The sequence below is a fragment of the Leptidea sinapis genome, chromosome 23 (genome assembly GCF_905404315.1).
Source record: "Leptidea sinapis chromosome 23, ilLepSina1.1, whole genome shotgun sequence".
NCBI lineage: Eukaryota > Metazoa > Arthropoda > Insecta > Lepidoptera > Pieridae > Leptidea > Leptidea sinapis.
The window spans coordinates 5,331,446-5,350,563 of NC_066287.1; the positions used below are offsets into that span (position 1 = coordinate 5,331,446).

General features: G+C 37.2%; 1 protein-coding gene across 1 annotated transcript in view; it reads left to right on the forward strand.

Annotated features, from left to right (window-relative positions):
- The window catches only part of LOC126971432 (cilia- and flagella-associated protein 410), a 43,895-nt gene extending 25,715 nt beyond the window's left edge, over positions 1-18,180 (forward strand). Inside the window, exons 7-12 of the mRNA XM_050817752.1 lie at positions 1,184-1,321; positions 2,246-2,311; positions 3,318-3,436; positions 5,457-5,574; positions 6,393-6,475; positions 12,151-18,180. Coding sequence (XP_050673709.1) covers positions 1,184-1,321; positions 2,246-2,311; positions 3,318-3,436; positions 5,457-5,574; positions 6,393-6,475; positions 12,151-12,184 — 558 coding nt within the window. The 3' untranslated portion in view covers positions 12,185-18,180. The remainder of the gene's footprint in view (positions 1-1,183; positions 1,322-2,245; positions 2,312-3,317; positions 3,437-5,456; positions 5,575-6,392; positions 6,476-12,150) is intronic.
- Positions 18,181-19,118: the final 938 nt, after the last annotated feature.

The window sequence follows — 19,118 nt, forward strand, 5'->3', positions numbered from 1 at the left end:
TAAATGATACCAAATTGGTGGTGCAGAGTCTGGCATGGTCCTTAGCGCCTAAACTATGTTTTGACTTTTGACACTTAACAGCGACATAGCACAGATAATGTTTAGGTTTGAACATATTTCATTCACACTAACATCGTAAAAAAATCAAAATATTAGTCTATGGTAACGATAAACGATGAGGAATTCGAACATTTGTTAGAGTAAGATAGTTTTGATATATTCGGAGTATTATCGTATCGTTCCGAATGTATCGTTGTCGATTTTGCGAGTAGACCTCCTGTATATTATTCGACTAAGTCCTATCATGATTGTGTTGTGTGAATGCAGCAACTCTCATGATTTGGTAGCATTAACAATATCATACGTTTTAATATTTGTACGTATTGAGTCAACTAAGTCAATTGTACTCATCGGTGATAGGTTATATTACTGTGAGCTTTGGTTGGAACTACTGTTCGATTTTTACACTACAACACGGAACAATTAGGCATTTTTATCGCTTTTAGTCGCGCGTTGCATATTTTGTCTCTGTATCCGACTGAACGTGCATCAAACGTCATTTTGTTAATAGAGGTCACTTGACCGCTATGAGGTTGAAGGGTAGATATAGCTTAGCGGCCGAGCTATTGTTGTTATATTGTCTTTAAATAAGTTAAATTTGTGTTAAAATCAGCCAATATTGGTACAAAGCATTTGGTCTGTTATCATTATTGTATACAAAATTGTCTATGTAATAACCTTCTAGGTGTGTGTCTGTGTCGTCGTAAAAATTACTAACAAGCAACAATAAACCACCCGTTGCTAACTAAAAAGTATCTATTTTCTTTTATAATCAATAACATCCATCCAAATAGTACAAAACTTCTCAGTGGTAGTTATATATTATTACTAGCTGACCTGGCAAACGTTGTTTTGCCATATAAATTATTTTTACAGATAGACCGATTCTTGGACAGTATGCAATGTAGCCTAAGTTACTCCTTATAACATCAGATACCTGCCAATAAAGGTCCCGTCAAAATAGGTACAGCCATTTCAGAAATTACCCGGAGCAAATTAATTTAAAATATTATTTTGGTGTAAGTATGTATATTCATATGCATGTAGTAAAAAACGGTTATTTCGATATTACAAACAGATACTCCAATTTTATTTATATGTATAGATAATGTGTTGTGTACAGCGATGTACATCCCCCCCGGCTTGCGAGTGTCCGTCGCCCCCGGCCTGCGTGTCCCCCTCCCCCCCGCCGTCGCCGGTACAGTACCGCGAGCGGGCCGGCTACGACCGTGACCACGTGATGTCGGCGTCACACTACGAGGTAATATAACTGTCACTCACACTGACTGTTGGTTTCTTTACGTAATTAAATGTATAGCCCATAGGTTCTCAACGTGGGCGATAACGCCCCCTTGTGGGCGTTTGAGACTTTCGGGGGGGCAGTGGAAGACCCGGAAAAAATTAGGGGGCATTGAGATGGCGCAGATGGGGCGTGGGTAGATTAAAAAATGTAGTCTAAAAAGGCAAAAAAATACACGAATATACTCTAGAAAAAAACATATTCTCAAAGTGGGCGGTGAGCAAAACAAGGTTGAGAAACTATGGTATAGCCAAATTAAAACCCTAAACAAATTAGCCAATAATGATATATTAATAGTAATTGTTCGAAGTAAATCCATCGAACAACATTATATTACAAATATTGCTTAGTAGATACAATTAATTATTTATAACCATGTGTTGTCTTCAGTAAGGCAGTACGCGGGTGACCATTGAACGGGCCGGTCCTAGTTTACCAGTGGGAGGCTCCTTTGCACCGGATGCCGGCTAGATTATGGGTACCACAACGGCGCCTATTTCTGCCGTGAAGAAGTAATGTGTAAGCATTACTGTGTTTCGGTCTGAAAGGCGCCGTAGCTAGTGAAATTACTGGGCAAATGAGACTTAACATCTTAGTCTCAAGGTGACGAGCGCAATTGTGGTGCCGCTCAGAATTTTTGAGTTTTTCAAGAATCCTGAGTGGCACTGCATTGTTGTAATGGGCAGGCGTATCAATTACCATCAGCTGAACATCCTGCTCGTCTCGTCCTTCATAGATTAGTTTAGTAACTTAAGTAAATAAATACCTAACCCTAAGTGTTTTCAGTAATACAATTCTAACATTATTAGTGACCTGCTCCCGAACGTGAAAGATTTTTATGAAATAGTATGTAGCAGTATCTAAATATGAGAACCCCTCCCTCAGGCTCGGCGGCCGCGCTCTCCCGACGTGCCCTCGCTGCGGCACTCCGTGTCGGCGCACAGCGTTAAGGTGAGCACCTGTTTTTTTTTATGGAATAGGAGGACAAACGAGCGTACGGGTCACCTGGTGTTAAGTGATCACCGCCGCCCACATTCTCTTGCAACACCAGAGGAATCACAAGAGCGTTGCCGGCCTTTAAGGAAGGTGTACGCGCATTTTTTGAAGGTACCCATGTCGTATCGTCCCGGAAACACCGCACAAGGAAGCTCATTCCACAGCGTTGTAGTACGAGGAAGAAAGCTTGAAAACCGCACTGATTGTGGCATTGTCGTTGTATCAAGGAACAGGACAAGCACGACAGACTGACAGATTACTAGCTATAAACTGACAAATATATCTATTACTAGCTGACCCAGCAAACGTTATATTGCCATATAAATTAATAAAAAAAATTACTTGTTAAAATTTTTTGGGGTATGGAAAATAGTAGACGACCAATTCTCAGACCTACCAAATATATCGTACTGCAGTCATAAGAAAAGAAATGGTGGGTGACCCTTATCATTTAGGGGTACGAAAAATAAATGTTGACCGATTGTCAGACCTACCCGATATACACACAAATTTTCAAACAAATTGATTTAGCCGTTTCGGAGGAGTTTGGCAAAAAACCGGGACACGAGAATTTAATCTTCTAATATATAAAATTCTCGTGTCATGGTGTTAAACTTTGAACTCCTCCGAAACGGCTTGACCTATTCGCATGAGTGCATTTTGGGTAGGTCTGTTTTTCATCCCCCTAAATGTTAAGGGTGAAAATGTTAAGGTTACGAAATATTTTTTTAATTTTTTTGACATTTTTTTTTAAATTTGTTTGATTATGAGTCAGCATTAAAAAATACATACAACTTCAAATTTTCACCCATCTACGATGAACAGTTACTTTTGTATCGCGATTTTAATATCGGCAATACAACGTTTGCTGGGTCAGCTAGTATAATATAAGATTTTTGCCATAACGAGTGTTAATTCTACATAGCTGTATGAGTTGCATCGAAACCGAATCATCTTACAGGAGTACTGCACCATCAGTAACGGTGACTGGCGCAGCAGCGTGGACGCGGAGCCCTCCCGTCCCGCGTACGACGCTCCCTCCGCGGCCCCCGTCGCAGACCGAAGTGATCGCAGCGACAGGTACACGCGCACAAGTGTAAACTCACCATTTTTTTTTATTGTATTTGGAAAACTTACAGCTAAATACACTAATAGTTAGGAAAATGTAGTAGGGTTACAGAAGTGCAAACAAAGCTTGCAAGAAGAATCTCTAACGGATACAGAAGAATAGAAAAGCGAGGTTTTTTGTTGTTGTCACTGATTTTGATTGGCAAGTCGTGAATCGACATTCAACAGGTTACAATTAATCGTTATTAATCTAAACAAATTATGTGTTTTTTTATGACAATAAAGGTCGAGAAATGAAATGAAATTCATGCAGTGCATCGAATACATTATAGATCTTAAATGTATTGCAGTGTCTTCTATTCGGCTAATGCAAAAAGTTACTTGTATATTTTTTTTGTCTATTAACCATTTAAACACGTATCCAGGAGAGCGAGACGAGCAGGACGTTGAGATGATGGTAATTGATAGGCCGTGCCCATTACAATTTATTGCCGCTCAGGATTCTTGAAAACTCCAAAAAAAACCTAATCGCTCGCTAAATTGTAGGCCCTCCTAGAGATTGCCACAGCTTGCAAAAGAGATACTACATACATAAAATCACGCCTCTTTCCCGTAGGGGTACTGCAGAGACCACTTCTTTCCACTTGCTACGATCCTTACATACTTGTTTAGCTTCGTCCACTTTCATTATTCCTTTCATACATGCTCTCCGGTTTAGGGTACTCTTGACCTGGCCTTTTTTCAAGATGTCCCTGATTTGATCTTGAAACGTCCGCCTAAGTCTACCCCTTCCAACACTTTCATTCACACTTGCCTTATATACTTTCTTCGTCAATCGTTCTTCATTCATTCTCTCGACATGTCCAAACCATCTCAGCATACCTATATATATATATTATATAGATACTACACGGAGAAAAAGTGAAAAAGAAGGGAGACAACATATTATAAGATCCAGCAAGCTGTGACAATAAACTAGCTGGTTCTAGTACCATAAAAAAACACCATACAATTAGAGTAAAATTAAAAATAAAATCAAAAAACCCAAGTAGGAATTAAATAATATAAAAATACAGAAAGACACTTAACTATTTCGTCACTATTTTGTGATAGGAAGAGGGCTCTTAGCTTCTTTTTGAATTTAGGAAGACTATCGCCTACTATGTCAATATCAAGAATTAATATCTAAAGTTCACATCCTATTGAACGGTGCTGATGCCGATCTACTTTTGAGGTGGGAAATTATATCCAATGCTTTACTTCTAATTGCAGCGAAGTATTCCAACCAATGTTCCGTGTACAATATGATCGAAAGCCTTGTATAAATCACATAAGACTCCAAACTCAACTTGAGCTTGAAAACACTGTTTAATTCTATGTGCTCATTCGTTTGCTTACCTTCACGAAATACTCACCTGTCTGGTGTATTCCTCATCAGCCGGAAGACGTCCACTGCTGGACAAAGGCCTCCCTCAAAGATCTCCACGACGATCGGTCATGCGCTGCCCTCATCCAACGTGTATTCCAGCGATCTTGACCAGATCTTCGGTCCATCTTGTAGGGACCTACAAACACTGCGTCTTCCGGTACATGATCGCCATTCGGGCCATCTGTCTGGTGTATATTTGTTAGTAAGAGACCCTGCAGACTTTTGATCGGCCGATAGTTTGGTTGGTTTCTTAATCAGTATGAAGATGTATGAGAGTGCGCACATTATAACGATTCAGTATTGGCCGACAAAAAAGTTTGATGGGCTACACGATTGCCTTCAAACTGAACCGTCGGCAAACTATCGGCCGACTGTTAAATCAGTACAGCGCTCTTCTAGGCGCGCACACCACCGATTGTTTAGTCGGCCAGACTCATCAATAGCCGATTTAAAACTTTATAGCGATTCGTCCCTAAAACTGTCGGCCGATAGTTGTCTAGTGTGCGCACTGTTTAGTCGGGCCAGTGCACCCGAACTCAACCAAACTATCGGCCGATCGAAAGTCTGCAGTTTGCAGGGTCTCTAAATGTTTGGTATTGACAGAAGTGAGTGTTACAACCGCGGTGACTGGGAGCGGCCGGAACGTGACATACGTGACGTTCGCGCGCGTGACATCCCGTCGGCAGTGTGGGGCGCGAGACGCCGCCGACCTGTGGCGCGGGTGAGTGTCGTCGACCACGTCGGAGTCTAATATAATAATACTTGTAGTTGCCCGTTGCATTCGCAACTAAACGTTTTATCTCAATACTGCCTGTCAGCCATTAAGTTGGCATAGCGACATCCCATTCTGCACGGACGCACGCCAAGAAAGGGATGATATTAGTAGGATGTGGGCGCGGGTTCGTTAACGCGGAGTTAAATTGAACGAAATCCGTCGCCCTTTTCACCACATTGCATACTTTTTTTTTATGAAAATTAGGGACGAGACGAGCAGGACGCTCATCTGATGGTAATTGATGCGCCCCACCCAGTACAACGCAGTGCCGCTCAGGATTCTTGAAAAACCTAAAAATTCTGCACGACTATTGCGCTCGTCACCTTGAGACATTAGATGTTAAGTCTCATTTGCCCAGTAATTTGACTAGCTACGGCGCCCTTCAGACCGAAACACAGTAATGTTTACACATTACTGCTTCACGGCAGAAATAGGCGCCGTTGTGGTACCCATAATCTAGCCGGCTTCTTGTGCAACGGAGCCTTTAACTGGTACTTTAGGTTATTTTCAAGAAATAACAGGAAATAAGAGTCTAGTCGGCTTCTTCAACAAAGGTATGCTTAGTTTCAATAATTAAACTCAATAATAGCTCAAAGATTATTATAAAGCCTCTTAACAGACGTGAGACACTTATATAAATCATCGTATAAGGTTTTATGAGAGGAGGTGCCCAAACTATGTTAGTGTGTGTGCACACTGGACGAATATACTGGACGTACACACCACACACCTGTATGATAATTAATGTACACCTACTGTTGCAGAACTCGAACCTGCTATCCGCCGTATTGTGCCTGGTTAAGGAACTAGACTACCCCAGCCTGGAGGTCGCCGAGATGGCCGTCAGGTACGCACACACACACACACACATATTGATTGTCAGTATATGTTGCTTTGTGGCGACCTAGAGGCCAAACGTGTGGGCATGCTGATGATTATTACAACAAGTGAATCGTCGTTGCCTAGAACGAGACAGTACATAGCGAACCGCGGCGGAAGTAAACTAACGAACGCAAAAGAATGAGTGTGACATATTTGTAAAGAAATAAAAATTGTGATACCCAGGTGATATGTTGTGTAGAGAGACAGCCAACGAGCCACAACCACTGGGGTATTTATGACTAATTGAATTGATATTACGAGGGTAGTTGAAACCCATCTTTAGTTTTTCTTATCATTTTGACAATTAAAATAATCGTATAACGATCTTGGTATCTACTGTCTTCTCCGATTTGTCCTGAGCGGTTATGTATCGAGGGTATTTAAAAATACGTGATGCGCATCTTTGATTGCGTGTGCTGTTTGGGCAACCTGGGGGGTTCCTCGTTTTTAAATCTGTGGAGGTACTCTCTATAAGATTCTTGGCCAGAGGTCATCTGGGTCAGGTATTAGTTAACCTGCCCATGCTTGCGGTTAACCCATGGCGCAATTTCGGTTATCAGACGGTAGGTCCAACGTCTCTTACTTGAAATATTCCAGCGTTCTTGTCATCTTTGCAAACTCCTCAGTTTGTTGTTGAACTCAGCTGTCAATATTGGGGTTTCCGTCGTTCTGTGATAGAACATCGCTCTACGTTCTTCAGCTATTTTAGTCTGCACATATAACATCGAGTAATAGTTAAATTAAGTTGACCTAGGGTTAATTTTTCAAGTGATCTTGAAGGACCCTGTTTTGAGAAGAATTTATTTATTTATTTATTTATTTATTGGTTCCCATACAACATACATGTATTAATAATTACAAAATAACGCTAGTATAAGTAAATCATTATTAACATATACGTCAATTAAATGGAAACACTTATGATAGTAACACGTGATATTTTACTTAAATAAATGAAGAGTTATATAAAACAATAAATAATTTTATGTTACTATCATGGAAAATATATTAGGAAAATGCATGTAACTTGTTAACTGAGATAAAATAAACATAAATTTAAAACACACAAACTAAAATTATATCCTACATACTATAAGTATAACATACAATAAAGCTAAACTGATACATATTTCAAAAAACATAAATATGAAGCACATAAAGATAAGCTAAGGCTCTAACAGGCGCAGAGTGTCTAAAACTAGGCGTCGAAAACTGCACAGACTATTAGAAAAAATATCAATACAGTTATTGATATTTGCTAAGTCATTATATGAACGAGATAATCTATTAACTGGTGCATTATGTGATGTCCACAAGCGAGAAGTTGGAACAAAGAAAGTCCTTACATTTCTAGTCCTACAAGGATTACAGTATAGTGAAAACCTGGACAACAGTTTAGTATGAATATGATGATTTACAACTTTATACATGTATATTAGATCAATTAATTTACGGCGCATTTCAAGTGAGTCTAGATTAAAATATTTTAATCTAGCTTCATAACTATGCAGTGATTTTCTAAGTTTGAAACGGTTACACAAAATTCTCAAAAAACGTTTCTGAACATTTTCCACGGTATCAATGTGGTTTTTATAAAAAGGTGACCATGCTACTGAACCATATTCTAAAATACTACGAACCAGTATATAATACCGTATACAGAACCATTTATATAATATTACAACACTATGTTGGCATTTGAAAGGTTTTGAAATGCGTAAGATAAAACCTAGCATCCGATTTGCTCTTTCAGCAGTAGTATCAATGTGTTCAATGAATGATAGTTTTTTATCAACAATGACACCTAAATCTCTAGTAAATTCTTTATGACTTAAAAGTGAATTCGAAATGTGATAGGAAAAATTTACGCTATTTATCTTATTAGTGAATGTGGCAACATGACATTTGTCAACATTTAGTTTCATTAAATTATTATGGCACCAAGTACTGAGAGCAGAAAGGTCACGCTGTAGATTGAAACAGTCATCAATGTTTTCAATTTTTCTGTATAGTTTAAGATCATCTGCATAAAACAGATATCTACTATTGCAAGTAAAACATGATGAGACATCATTAATGAACAAAGCAAACAATAAAGGACCGAGATGAGACCCTTGAGGTACTCCAGATGGAACCAAAATGGCGTCAGAAAAAAATCCGTTGATAGCTACAATTTGTGTGCGATTTTTAATATATGACGTGATCCAACGCATTAAATCACCATGTATACCACATTCCATTAGCTTTATAAGTAAGAGCTCGTGGTTGACCTTATCAAACGCTTTTTGAAAGTCTGTATCTACTTGTCCCTTGTCATCGATGGTCTCAAATAGATAGTCAATATATTCAGTTATGTTAGATGTTGTTGATTTACATGATACAAATCCGTGTTGTTCAGGAATCAGCATAGGTTTAATAAAGTTGTAAATATGTCTATATATAACGCGTTCAAATATTTTCGCAAAGCAATTAAGTATACAAATAGGTCTGTAGTTACGAGCATCTGTCTTTTCACCAGATTTGTGAACAGGAATTACATGAGCAATTTTCCACTTTTTAGGAAAAGCTCCAGATGATAGGGATTTATTAAAAATAATAGAAAGGGGTGCAGAAAGTTCAACATGACATAATTTAACGAAATGTGACGGTATTCCATCCGGACCGGGTCCTTTATTCGGATTTAGGTTTTTCATAACTCTACTTACATCATCCATTTGAACAACAATACTGCTGAGACAGTCTAAATTCCTATTATGGGCGTTAGTAACAAAATCACATGACATATTAGCCTCATACACAGTGTGAAAATAGTCTGCAAAAATTTGACATATCTGGTTACCATCTGTAGCAATTCTGTTATCTAATTGAACAGTAGGTGGAATAAGTGAGCATTTATTTTTATTTTTTACATAATTCCAAAATAACTTACTGCTACCTTTTTTAAGACTAGACTCGATATTACTTATATAAGTGATGTAACAATCTTGCATCATTTTCTTTGATCTTTTACGCAGAAAAGAAAAGGTATCATAATCCCGGGGGTTTTTAAATTTTTTGAACTTTTGGTGATATTTATCCTTTTCCTTTAAACATTTAATTAAAGAGTTGTTAAACCAAACTGGTATAGATGATCTACGTTGCTGTTTGTAAGGTGTATTATTTTGAATTACATTATTTAGAACTTTATAGAAGTTAGCCAGATCATTATCTATGTCAGTAGATGAGAGAAGTGAATGCCAATTGATATTGTTAAATTCTTCTTTACATTTTTCAAAGTTACACTTCCTAAAATTAAATGTCTGACTACGTTGACAATATTTAAGTACTGGTTTAGATATACCATGATTCACACTGACCTCAAAGGCAGGATGGTGTACATCTTCTCGAGACAAGGTTTTTAATATAATTATGTTGTTTAAGGTTGCCAATTGACATTAAGTCCAATAAAAATCTAACTCGTGTGTCCATAATTGCAAAATTAGACTCTACAGTTTTTGATACATTATCTATATGCCAGTTTAGATTGGGCGTATTGAAATCACCTAGTAAAATTAAAGACTCATCTGTGTTTGATAGAATATCACTAGTTTTATGATAAAACATTTTTAACTTTTCTATAGATAGGTCCGGCGGCAGATATACAAGACCCAATTTAGTACTTATGGTTTTGTGCTTATCGTCACTTTTAGTAACAAGATTAAGCCAAATGCATTCAACGTTACATTCCCAAACAGTAACCCTATTGGCTACAAAACATTTTTTTATAGCAACCAATACCCCTCCACCAGTAATTTTATGACTAGTGTTAACATCACGGTCTCTTCTGAAAATATTGTAACGATCGTCTAAGAACTCATTATCCCTAATAGAAGAGTTCAGATTAGTCTCGGTTAAACATATTACATCATAGTTGTTATTTAATACATTTATATAAAAATCATATAGCTTCGTTTTAAATCTGTTTACATTCTGATAATAAATTAACATAATGTTAAAAACAACAGGAAAGGATATGAAATATATATAAAAATAAAATAAAGTGATAATTGCTTATTATCTAAGAAATGCTTTTGAGCTTATCTAAGCTGTTAATATTTATAGCTGGAGAGTGTTCGTCCTTTCTCATGTATACCTTACCGAATTTGACCCATACATACTTAAAATTCAAAACTTTTGAGGCTTTTCTTGCTTCCATATGCAGATGTTTAGCTTCAGGTGAAAGATTTTCAGCGACATATATTGGCTTTCTTTCTCCTATAATACCAAGGTCCAAAGAACAAAGCATTTCTTTTGGGTTAGCTTTATTATATCTATGAACCGCTGAAAAAATTAAATCACGATGTTTCGGTGTCATAAGAGTAACTACAATGGTGCGGGGACGATCAGATACAGTACGTTTAGCTACTCGATTGCATGAGATAACAACATCATCTGGAAGTGACACAGATATTTTATCAAATAATTTTTTTATAATTGTATTTAAATTTTCATTCTTCCTTTCTGGCACAGCTTGTATTTCTATGTTGTGGCTTCTTGATATTCGTTCCAGTTGCATAACCTTACTCAGAAGGGATTTGAAATTGTGATCGAAAGTAGAGGAGTCATTCTTTAAATCTGAGATTATATAAGAATGGGATGAAGATTCAACTTGTAGTGCCTCAATTTTTTTGGAAAAAAAATCTAATGAGTCATTGTGTTCTTTAATTTGACTTTGAATGACTCCAATTGAATTTACTGTGTCATTAAGAACTTCTGTATTACGATTGTTGCTTTCTTTTATGTTATTTGAACATTCAATAACCGAATCGAGATCAGTTCGAAGTGACTGAAAACTTTTCCTCATATCAGCCAACTCAGTCTGCAAGGAATTAAGGCCATTACTGAAAGCATCAAACTTCTCCTCCTGACTGGTTAGTCTTGAATGCATTTCACTACGAAATGATTTAAGTTCCGACAGTATGGTAGAGCAATCAGTTTGATTATTTATTATACTCGATGTCGACGGCGATGTCTCTATACGTAGTGGCACTCTTATAGGTGTATTAGTGTTATCACCACCCTTCCGAGTAACAGCAGTACATGCAGGACACACCCAATTGATACGGGCTATTTGTACTGAATTTGAGGATATGCATTCAGTGTGGTATAAACCATTACATTTAGTGCATCTAATTTTTTTTTGTGTTACTAGAACACCAATATTACATGCCAAACACTCTCCAACCATGATTATTTAGCAATTGTATGGATACGGCATTGACGACGAAATAATACCAATTATTACGAAAATTGAGGGTACATGAAAATTTTTTGTTCACTATGTGATTGTTTGCAAATTTAATAATAGTTTATCACTGTAAATACTGTACACTTTCACAATATAACATTTACCAAGGTTCACAACACTTTATACTACAAATACATTACAAAAGTCTGCAATTTAGTAAAGTTAGACACTAAAAATATAATTAAAATCTCTAAGCACAAGTTCCACTGTTGACAGTTGACAAAACGAAAAGAGAATAAGATAATAAAGAATTAAAAAAACATGAATGTTTTTTTTTAAACCAATATTCGTATCCAGAATACGCTGTGCATTAGGAACTCGATGAATAACTGCGGTGCTTGTGCATGTTCCAGGTGTCGGATGGACGAGCTGGCGGAGGAGCAGTGACCCCGCCCCCGTCGGCCACGCCCCCCGGACACTCTCGAGTGACCGTGACGTGACGTGACGTGACACACCGAGGACGCTTAATATTGATGATCAGCTCACTTGGAATGACGTTGTGGTGACGCATTTACAGAGATGCTGCTCAGATGTTAGTGGCGGAGTGATATGTGTGTGTGACGTGTCATAGTGACAGTGACACCCAGGTGCAATCAAGGTTACCTTACCGATGAGACTAATATAAACTTAGTGTAGGTGTGGTCCCAGCTTTATTTATCGCGTGTGAAAATTATTACCCGCACAGAGGCGCTAAACGAATTAATAATATAGGACGCTGGATTATGATATAAATACTCAGCACGGGGTCCCAACACACACGCGCCCGCGCCCGCACCGCATGCGTCGTGTTGTAACGGCTACAGACGTTCCGAGCCACGCTTCAAGTAGTGTAAAAAGTTTTCGATTGCCCATATACATACAATTTTGTATAACAAATGCGACGATTTATACATTATTTCCGAGTCCGTATTCGTTTTAAAACTTTTGTAACTTAAATTATATTTTTACTAGCTGACCCGACAGACGCTTTTCTGTGCATAATAAATAAAATACTGTGTTTTTTTTATGAATTTGTCAATAATATTTCATAACACCAAGAATTATTTTGTAAAATATGCTTCCTGTCAATAACGTTCTATATATTATGTATAGAACGTCTCCCTCTTGTTAACTATAATGAAATTGTTTCACAGCAGAACTGTCAAACCGTGCGTCTTTAAATTCTCTCACAGTAAATATGTCCATACAAAACAAATATTGGATATATAAATAATTATGGGTCCGAAATCGAAATAAAAACTATCCTATATCTTAAGTTGACCTAAACTGCACTCCATGAAGTAATCCCCATTTAAATCCGTTCATTAGATTAGGAGTCCATCGCGGAGAAACAACGTGTCACATAATTTATATATATTATTAAGTTTAAATTAAACTGTCAGACGCGTCAACCTCAATTCAGTTTTGATTAACTAAATTTGCGTGTATGCAAGAAAACATTTCGCACTCAAATTTAAAAATGGGCAAACGGCCCTTTTTCAACCGCAAAGCCAAGATACTACTTTTCCCGCATGAGTAATACAAAATAAATTTTAATATTGTTCATCAATTTCATGCTCGGAATAAACACTAATGCTGTAAAGGTGCTTAACGAATGTCGTTTCTTTCTTTTTGTTAACATCACAAGTTAATCTTTCTCTTCTTCTTCCTGTAACTTACCATTATTATTGATATTTTTTCATTAATTTTGATGCTTCCTTCACAGTTGCGACTATGAGAGAACCCGACTGTATGTAAAGTAATTGTTGTGAACATTAGATGTGATGTGATTTGTAAAATCGTCTCCGTGTTCAAATATTTCAGCAAAATATGTCCAGGTGATAGAAGGGTGTGAGGGTTGATGTACTGACGACATCTGGTGGCGAATTTTGATTGTGAAAAGATATGAAGATGAATGAATTATGTAAAATAGATTTTTTAGTGAATTATGTATAGCTAATAATTAAATCTAAACAATTTGTTATTTTTAAAGTGATATCCCTCGGTTCTGGGATTATAATTGTTTGTACCTAAGCAAAATTTATGAAAAATCCGGGAGAAATTTTGTTTACAAACTTAATTTAATCAATCAGAAGTGAGGGATTGCACTTTACAAATAACAAATTGTTAAGATTTGAAAGAGGCCTCAATTCAATTTCTTAATAAGCAATTATTGGGGTTGAGCAGGTTATCAACTGTAAAGTAGATCCTGTAGATGGAGTCACAACCTGAGAGTTGAACAAGATATAACAAGATTTACGAACCATGTGTCACTCGAACGGTTGCCTCAGTTGGTAAAAGCGTTCGAGCGGATCCTGAGAGGTCGTCAGTTTGAGTCCCGCATCGTTCAAAATTTTGGTTAAAATTTAATTTAATAATTTAATATCAAACTTGATCAAAATTGCAATGTGAATCAGGCTTATTATTATTGAAACAAATTATAGAAGTAATTAAACGTTTAGCAATTATAAAATAAGGGTGAGCCACAAAAAAACAGCATTTAAATAATTTGGTCGGCATAAAAAGATTTTGTTTGCAATAAAAAACATCAGGCAGCAATCCTTGTTCCGTAAATAATTTTGATATTATGGTCAAAAATTAAATCATAAATAGGCAGTTTACAGTAACATAACTTTGCATAATGAACATTCAGTCCGCAAAATAACTACTGGTTAACAAGATTTCTAAAAATATTTTTAAAAATTGGTAAGAACAGTTAAAACAACGCACGACCCGAGCGTAGCGTGCCGCGGCAGCGGCCGGCGGGTGCCAGAAACGAATTCTATGCGTTAAAATGAACTTTAGGGCTTACCAATTATATTTAACAGGAGCAGCTCATTGCAACTAATATAATTAATATGCTGTACAAAAATAATTTCAGCGGTCCAGAATGACGTAAATTGCTGATTGATTTTGTAATGTTTGCTGGCTATGAGTTGCTGATCAATTAGCTACTACTGCTCACAAAATTCGAATCTTATGCTTACCATTTAAATAACACCCATTTTTTATATTTCTTTGGCTTTGAGTAAATTTACTTTTATTGGCTGTTTATACTAATGTTATGTGTGTTATAAATTTTACTCTTTAGTAACTTGTTATTTCTATATTGTTAAATCATAAAAATTTGCTGTTTTGTTAACTTCGATAATATTGTACTCAATATAGTATCATATTTAGTTTACAGTTGTTTGAGGTCACGTCGTGGCTGTGAAACATACATTTTAAATGTATTTTAACTTTTATCGTTTATTATTATTTGTTCTGTGAGGATGCGACATATCATTTGTAAATATTATTAACGGAATTGATTTAAATTGAACTTTGATTGTCCGATGAAATATGTTTCCATTTATGTTATCGCTTGATGCTTATTTGGACCTCACCGACGAATAGAACACAAAGAGATTGATTGTATTTTAAGTGTATTTTTAATGCTCTGTAATTTTTTCGGAATAATGTACTACATAATTTTAGTGCGAGTTATTACTAATATTTATTTATCAATGGAATAATGATATCAGATCCATTTGAAAATTGAATCGCCCGTTTTATCGCTCTATTGGCTATATTTATATAATTAATAATATGTTTATCAGTTTATGAAACATTCCTTAGCACGAAGTGACGCTCAAATTGTAAGACGTATTCTGGCGCCATGAGGGTTATTGTCCTGGGGGGTAGAGGTAGGGTACTATCACATAATATGGGGAACAATTACAGAGGTGTCCAGCTGTAAGCAGTGAAGAAGTTCTATATGGCGCTAGAGTTAGCAAGAGGGAATGGAGTAAATTGGACTGTTCATTGTGGATGCACAGACATGCGCTGAGATTAGTATTTGAAATGTCTGTTTAAAATTGATGAAATGTTTCACATTCATTTAAATATTCCTAATATGTTATATGATATAGTGTGGCCATTAGTGTTGTGCACTTCCTGAGGTACGCGCGGCGAGGTGGGAGGCGAAGAAAAAAGTGCATGAGTTCACATGAGATCGATACATGTCGGACAGATGTTACAATATCAGTTAGTCTTTTCTTTTAAATAAAACACTTTTAAAGGATTAAAACACGTGTAATTGTAACGGTTTTACATTAGGTGTTTGCGTAAAAGTTACATTTTTATTTTAGTTAACCCGACATTTCAAGATCTTTCCTGATCTCGTTTTCAGGGGGACTGCAGATGAAGTGAGTCAATGATAGTATTTGTCATAGTTGTCATTATGAAGTTAAGCGCCATAAAACGTGCTTCAGTTAATACTATTTTCAAGCCACACAAGAAGATCCAGCAATTCTTGAGACCAGTTAAGTGTAATATTCCACTGCAAGATGCAGATGTCTATAAACTGGACTGCGACTGTGGCCTGTCTTATATTGGGCAAACCAAACGTAATATCTCAAGCCGACTTAAAGAACACATTGCGGATATCAAACACAGACGTCACTCTAAGTCAGCTGTATGTGAACACATGACAGACCGTCCTAACCACTACATCCGGTTCGACCAAAAGTTTTGGTAAAAGAGAATAGATTTCTCCCAAGACTGGTACGTGAAGCCATCGAAATTAAAAAACACCCAAATTTCAATAGAGAAGATGGTCTAAAATTATCTAACACCTGGGATCCAATAATCTCTAAATTAAAACTCATAACTACACATACCAAAAAAGAAGAGGACACTGTCAGTAAATTTTGCCTAAATCATCTGTCTACAGCAAATACCACCTCTGAGGAAATAAATGGCGCTAAACTTCATAATGACAACTATGACAAATACTATCTTTGACTCACTTCATCTGCAGTCCCCCTGAAAACGAGATCTGGAAAGGTCTTGAAACGTCGGGTTAACTAAAATAAAAATGTAACTTTTACGCAAACACCTAATGTAAATCCGTTACAATTACACGTGTTTTAATCCTTTATAAGTGTTTTATTTAAATGCGTAACACTCGCGTTAATGAAAGAAAATACTAGTCTTTTCTTACGTCATCATCTTCATTTTCCACTTCGCCACCGGAACTTGAATCAGAGTCTTGCAAATTTATGCTGAATGAATCGATAACATTATCGAACTCCAATACTACTATCGCGACTCCAGAAATCATTTTCATTTTTCTGGACATCGTCGCATCTCTTGCCATTTTTCCGCCGTGAATTCCGAAAACAATTTATCCAATAAGATTCTCGTTTCGTCTAGAGAAGAATTAATATAGTTTTGGGCTATGTTGTTTGAAATATCAGCCCAGATATATCAATTGGATTTAAATCTGGATTGTACGGAGGTAAACGCAGAACAGTGTGTCCACTGGCTTTCAGGAGTTCGTCAAATCTATACACGGGTTCTTTTGGTGTAATTTTTAATAAGAAGTAGCAGTTGAACCTTTGTCATGGTTCCTGAAAATTCTACATTATTTCGTAGCAACCAGTTATGCATTTCAATTTTGATACTTGATATAGTTGGTTTCTTCTCAACCTGAACGCTGTGGTAAGACGCGTTGTCCATTACAAGCACAGAATTCGACAGCAACTTATAACTTTTCATCTACCCACTTATAAAAAGTAGATCCACTCATATCTCCATGACCGACTAAGCCATTCGACACCTAGCGTGGAGAATTACCAATCGCCGTCCTTTCCCAATATCAGCATGAATTCCGGGTTATGACGATGATTGCCAAAATTTGCTGGCATGGTGACTGGCGTTGATGTATGTTTCATCAAGAAAATATATGTTGCGGTTTTGCGTTCTGTAAAATCTGATTTGTGTAAGATATTTTTTCCGCCACACTGTAATATTAGGCTGCTCTATAAGGAGATGTCTCTTTGATTTGCAATTTTTGAAACGGTAGCCCATTTTGTGTAAAAGCTGTTTTAAATATTTCCGTCCACAATTCAATATGCCATGCTATCATTAAAAATGACAGTCTTCATATCACGAGATAACGCACGACCCATCTTTCAATATTTATCGCATGTGCGTCTGACATAAACAGTCCGACACAGATAACACTACCTGCCGCCCGTTCGTGACGGCGCTGACATAGAGCAGAAGCCGATACTCCTCCCCGTCTCGCCGCGCGCATACATCAGGGACAGAGAGTGCACAGCTCTAATAGCCACACTATAGTTGGACTTCGAAGTAAAATTCACCCACTTGCTACTGCAGCGCCGCCCGTGATTTAACAAATCTTAACAATATAGACACAGAGATATGGTTCTCCTTAGTTTTCCCCTTTCTACTTTGTCTTAAAATATCAAATTGTTTTTGATATTTTGCGATGCGACATTAACAATGACGGTTGCCATCACACGCTCGTATATGTTTGATAATGCTGTAGGTAGCTGTAGTATAACAAATTGCAATAATTGTATGAATGTATGATAATAACAAAGACTTGCCTGAGAGCTGTTGTTTTATTTGAACACCCTCCCGGACGAGCGGCGTGGACTTGAGGGCCAGGGTAAGTACCTGACTGGAGAATTATACTGATAATTGGCCACCTCGTGCATGTGCTGTCACATTCATAAAGCTCCCCAGTACCATCTTCTTCCTTGCCTTGCCTGCATATAATGACGAGCGGCTCGAATCATCGACGATCAGGCCGATATCTGGTTGATACCAGCAGACAATTTCCTCCCGCCGAACTTAATCCCTCGATAGTTTTCCTGAACCGATACGACTCAGAGATCTTTAACCTTAGAGCATACTCCCACCTTAAAGACCGGCAATGGATGTCTCGACCCTGTTGTTTCGGATATCCACGGGCGGTTGCCTCACCACTCCCCAACACGTGAGCGTCTTGCCCATTCGCCCCCTCTAATTAAAAAAAAAACATTAAAAACGTCAGACATTGTCGCAACTTCCCGACTGATATTTAGAGTCAGTGTCAAAAAAATTGCGTCACCCATTGTATTAAAAAACATAGCTACACCCATCGTTACAACATACCTACATTGATTCACCGAAAGTGACCATATAGATAGCGTCCAAAGAGAATTTAAACACTACGTTCAATAGCGTCCAGCCTAGCGAAACTAAGAAAAAAGCGATTCTCTCGATTGTATGTATCGTGCAGTCATTGATAGATTGACAGATGACGGCTATAATCCTAAAGACGTAAAAAATGGAGATGCCGAAATCCACTACGTTATAAGCAACTGTTCGTTTTCAAACTTTGCCGGATTATACTTCGTCACCAATCGCCATACTGTAATTACTACTATTGCAAACTTATGTCAAATGACTGCACGTTTCATACTAAACTGAATTTCAATTTTTACCTACATTCCCGCCTCTTATTACGTAGTATTTAGGTACATCGTCTATGTTAGCGTCATCCAAA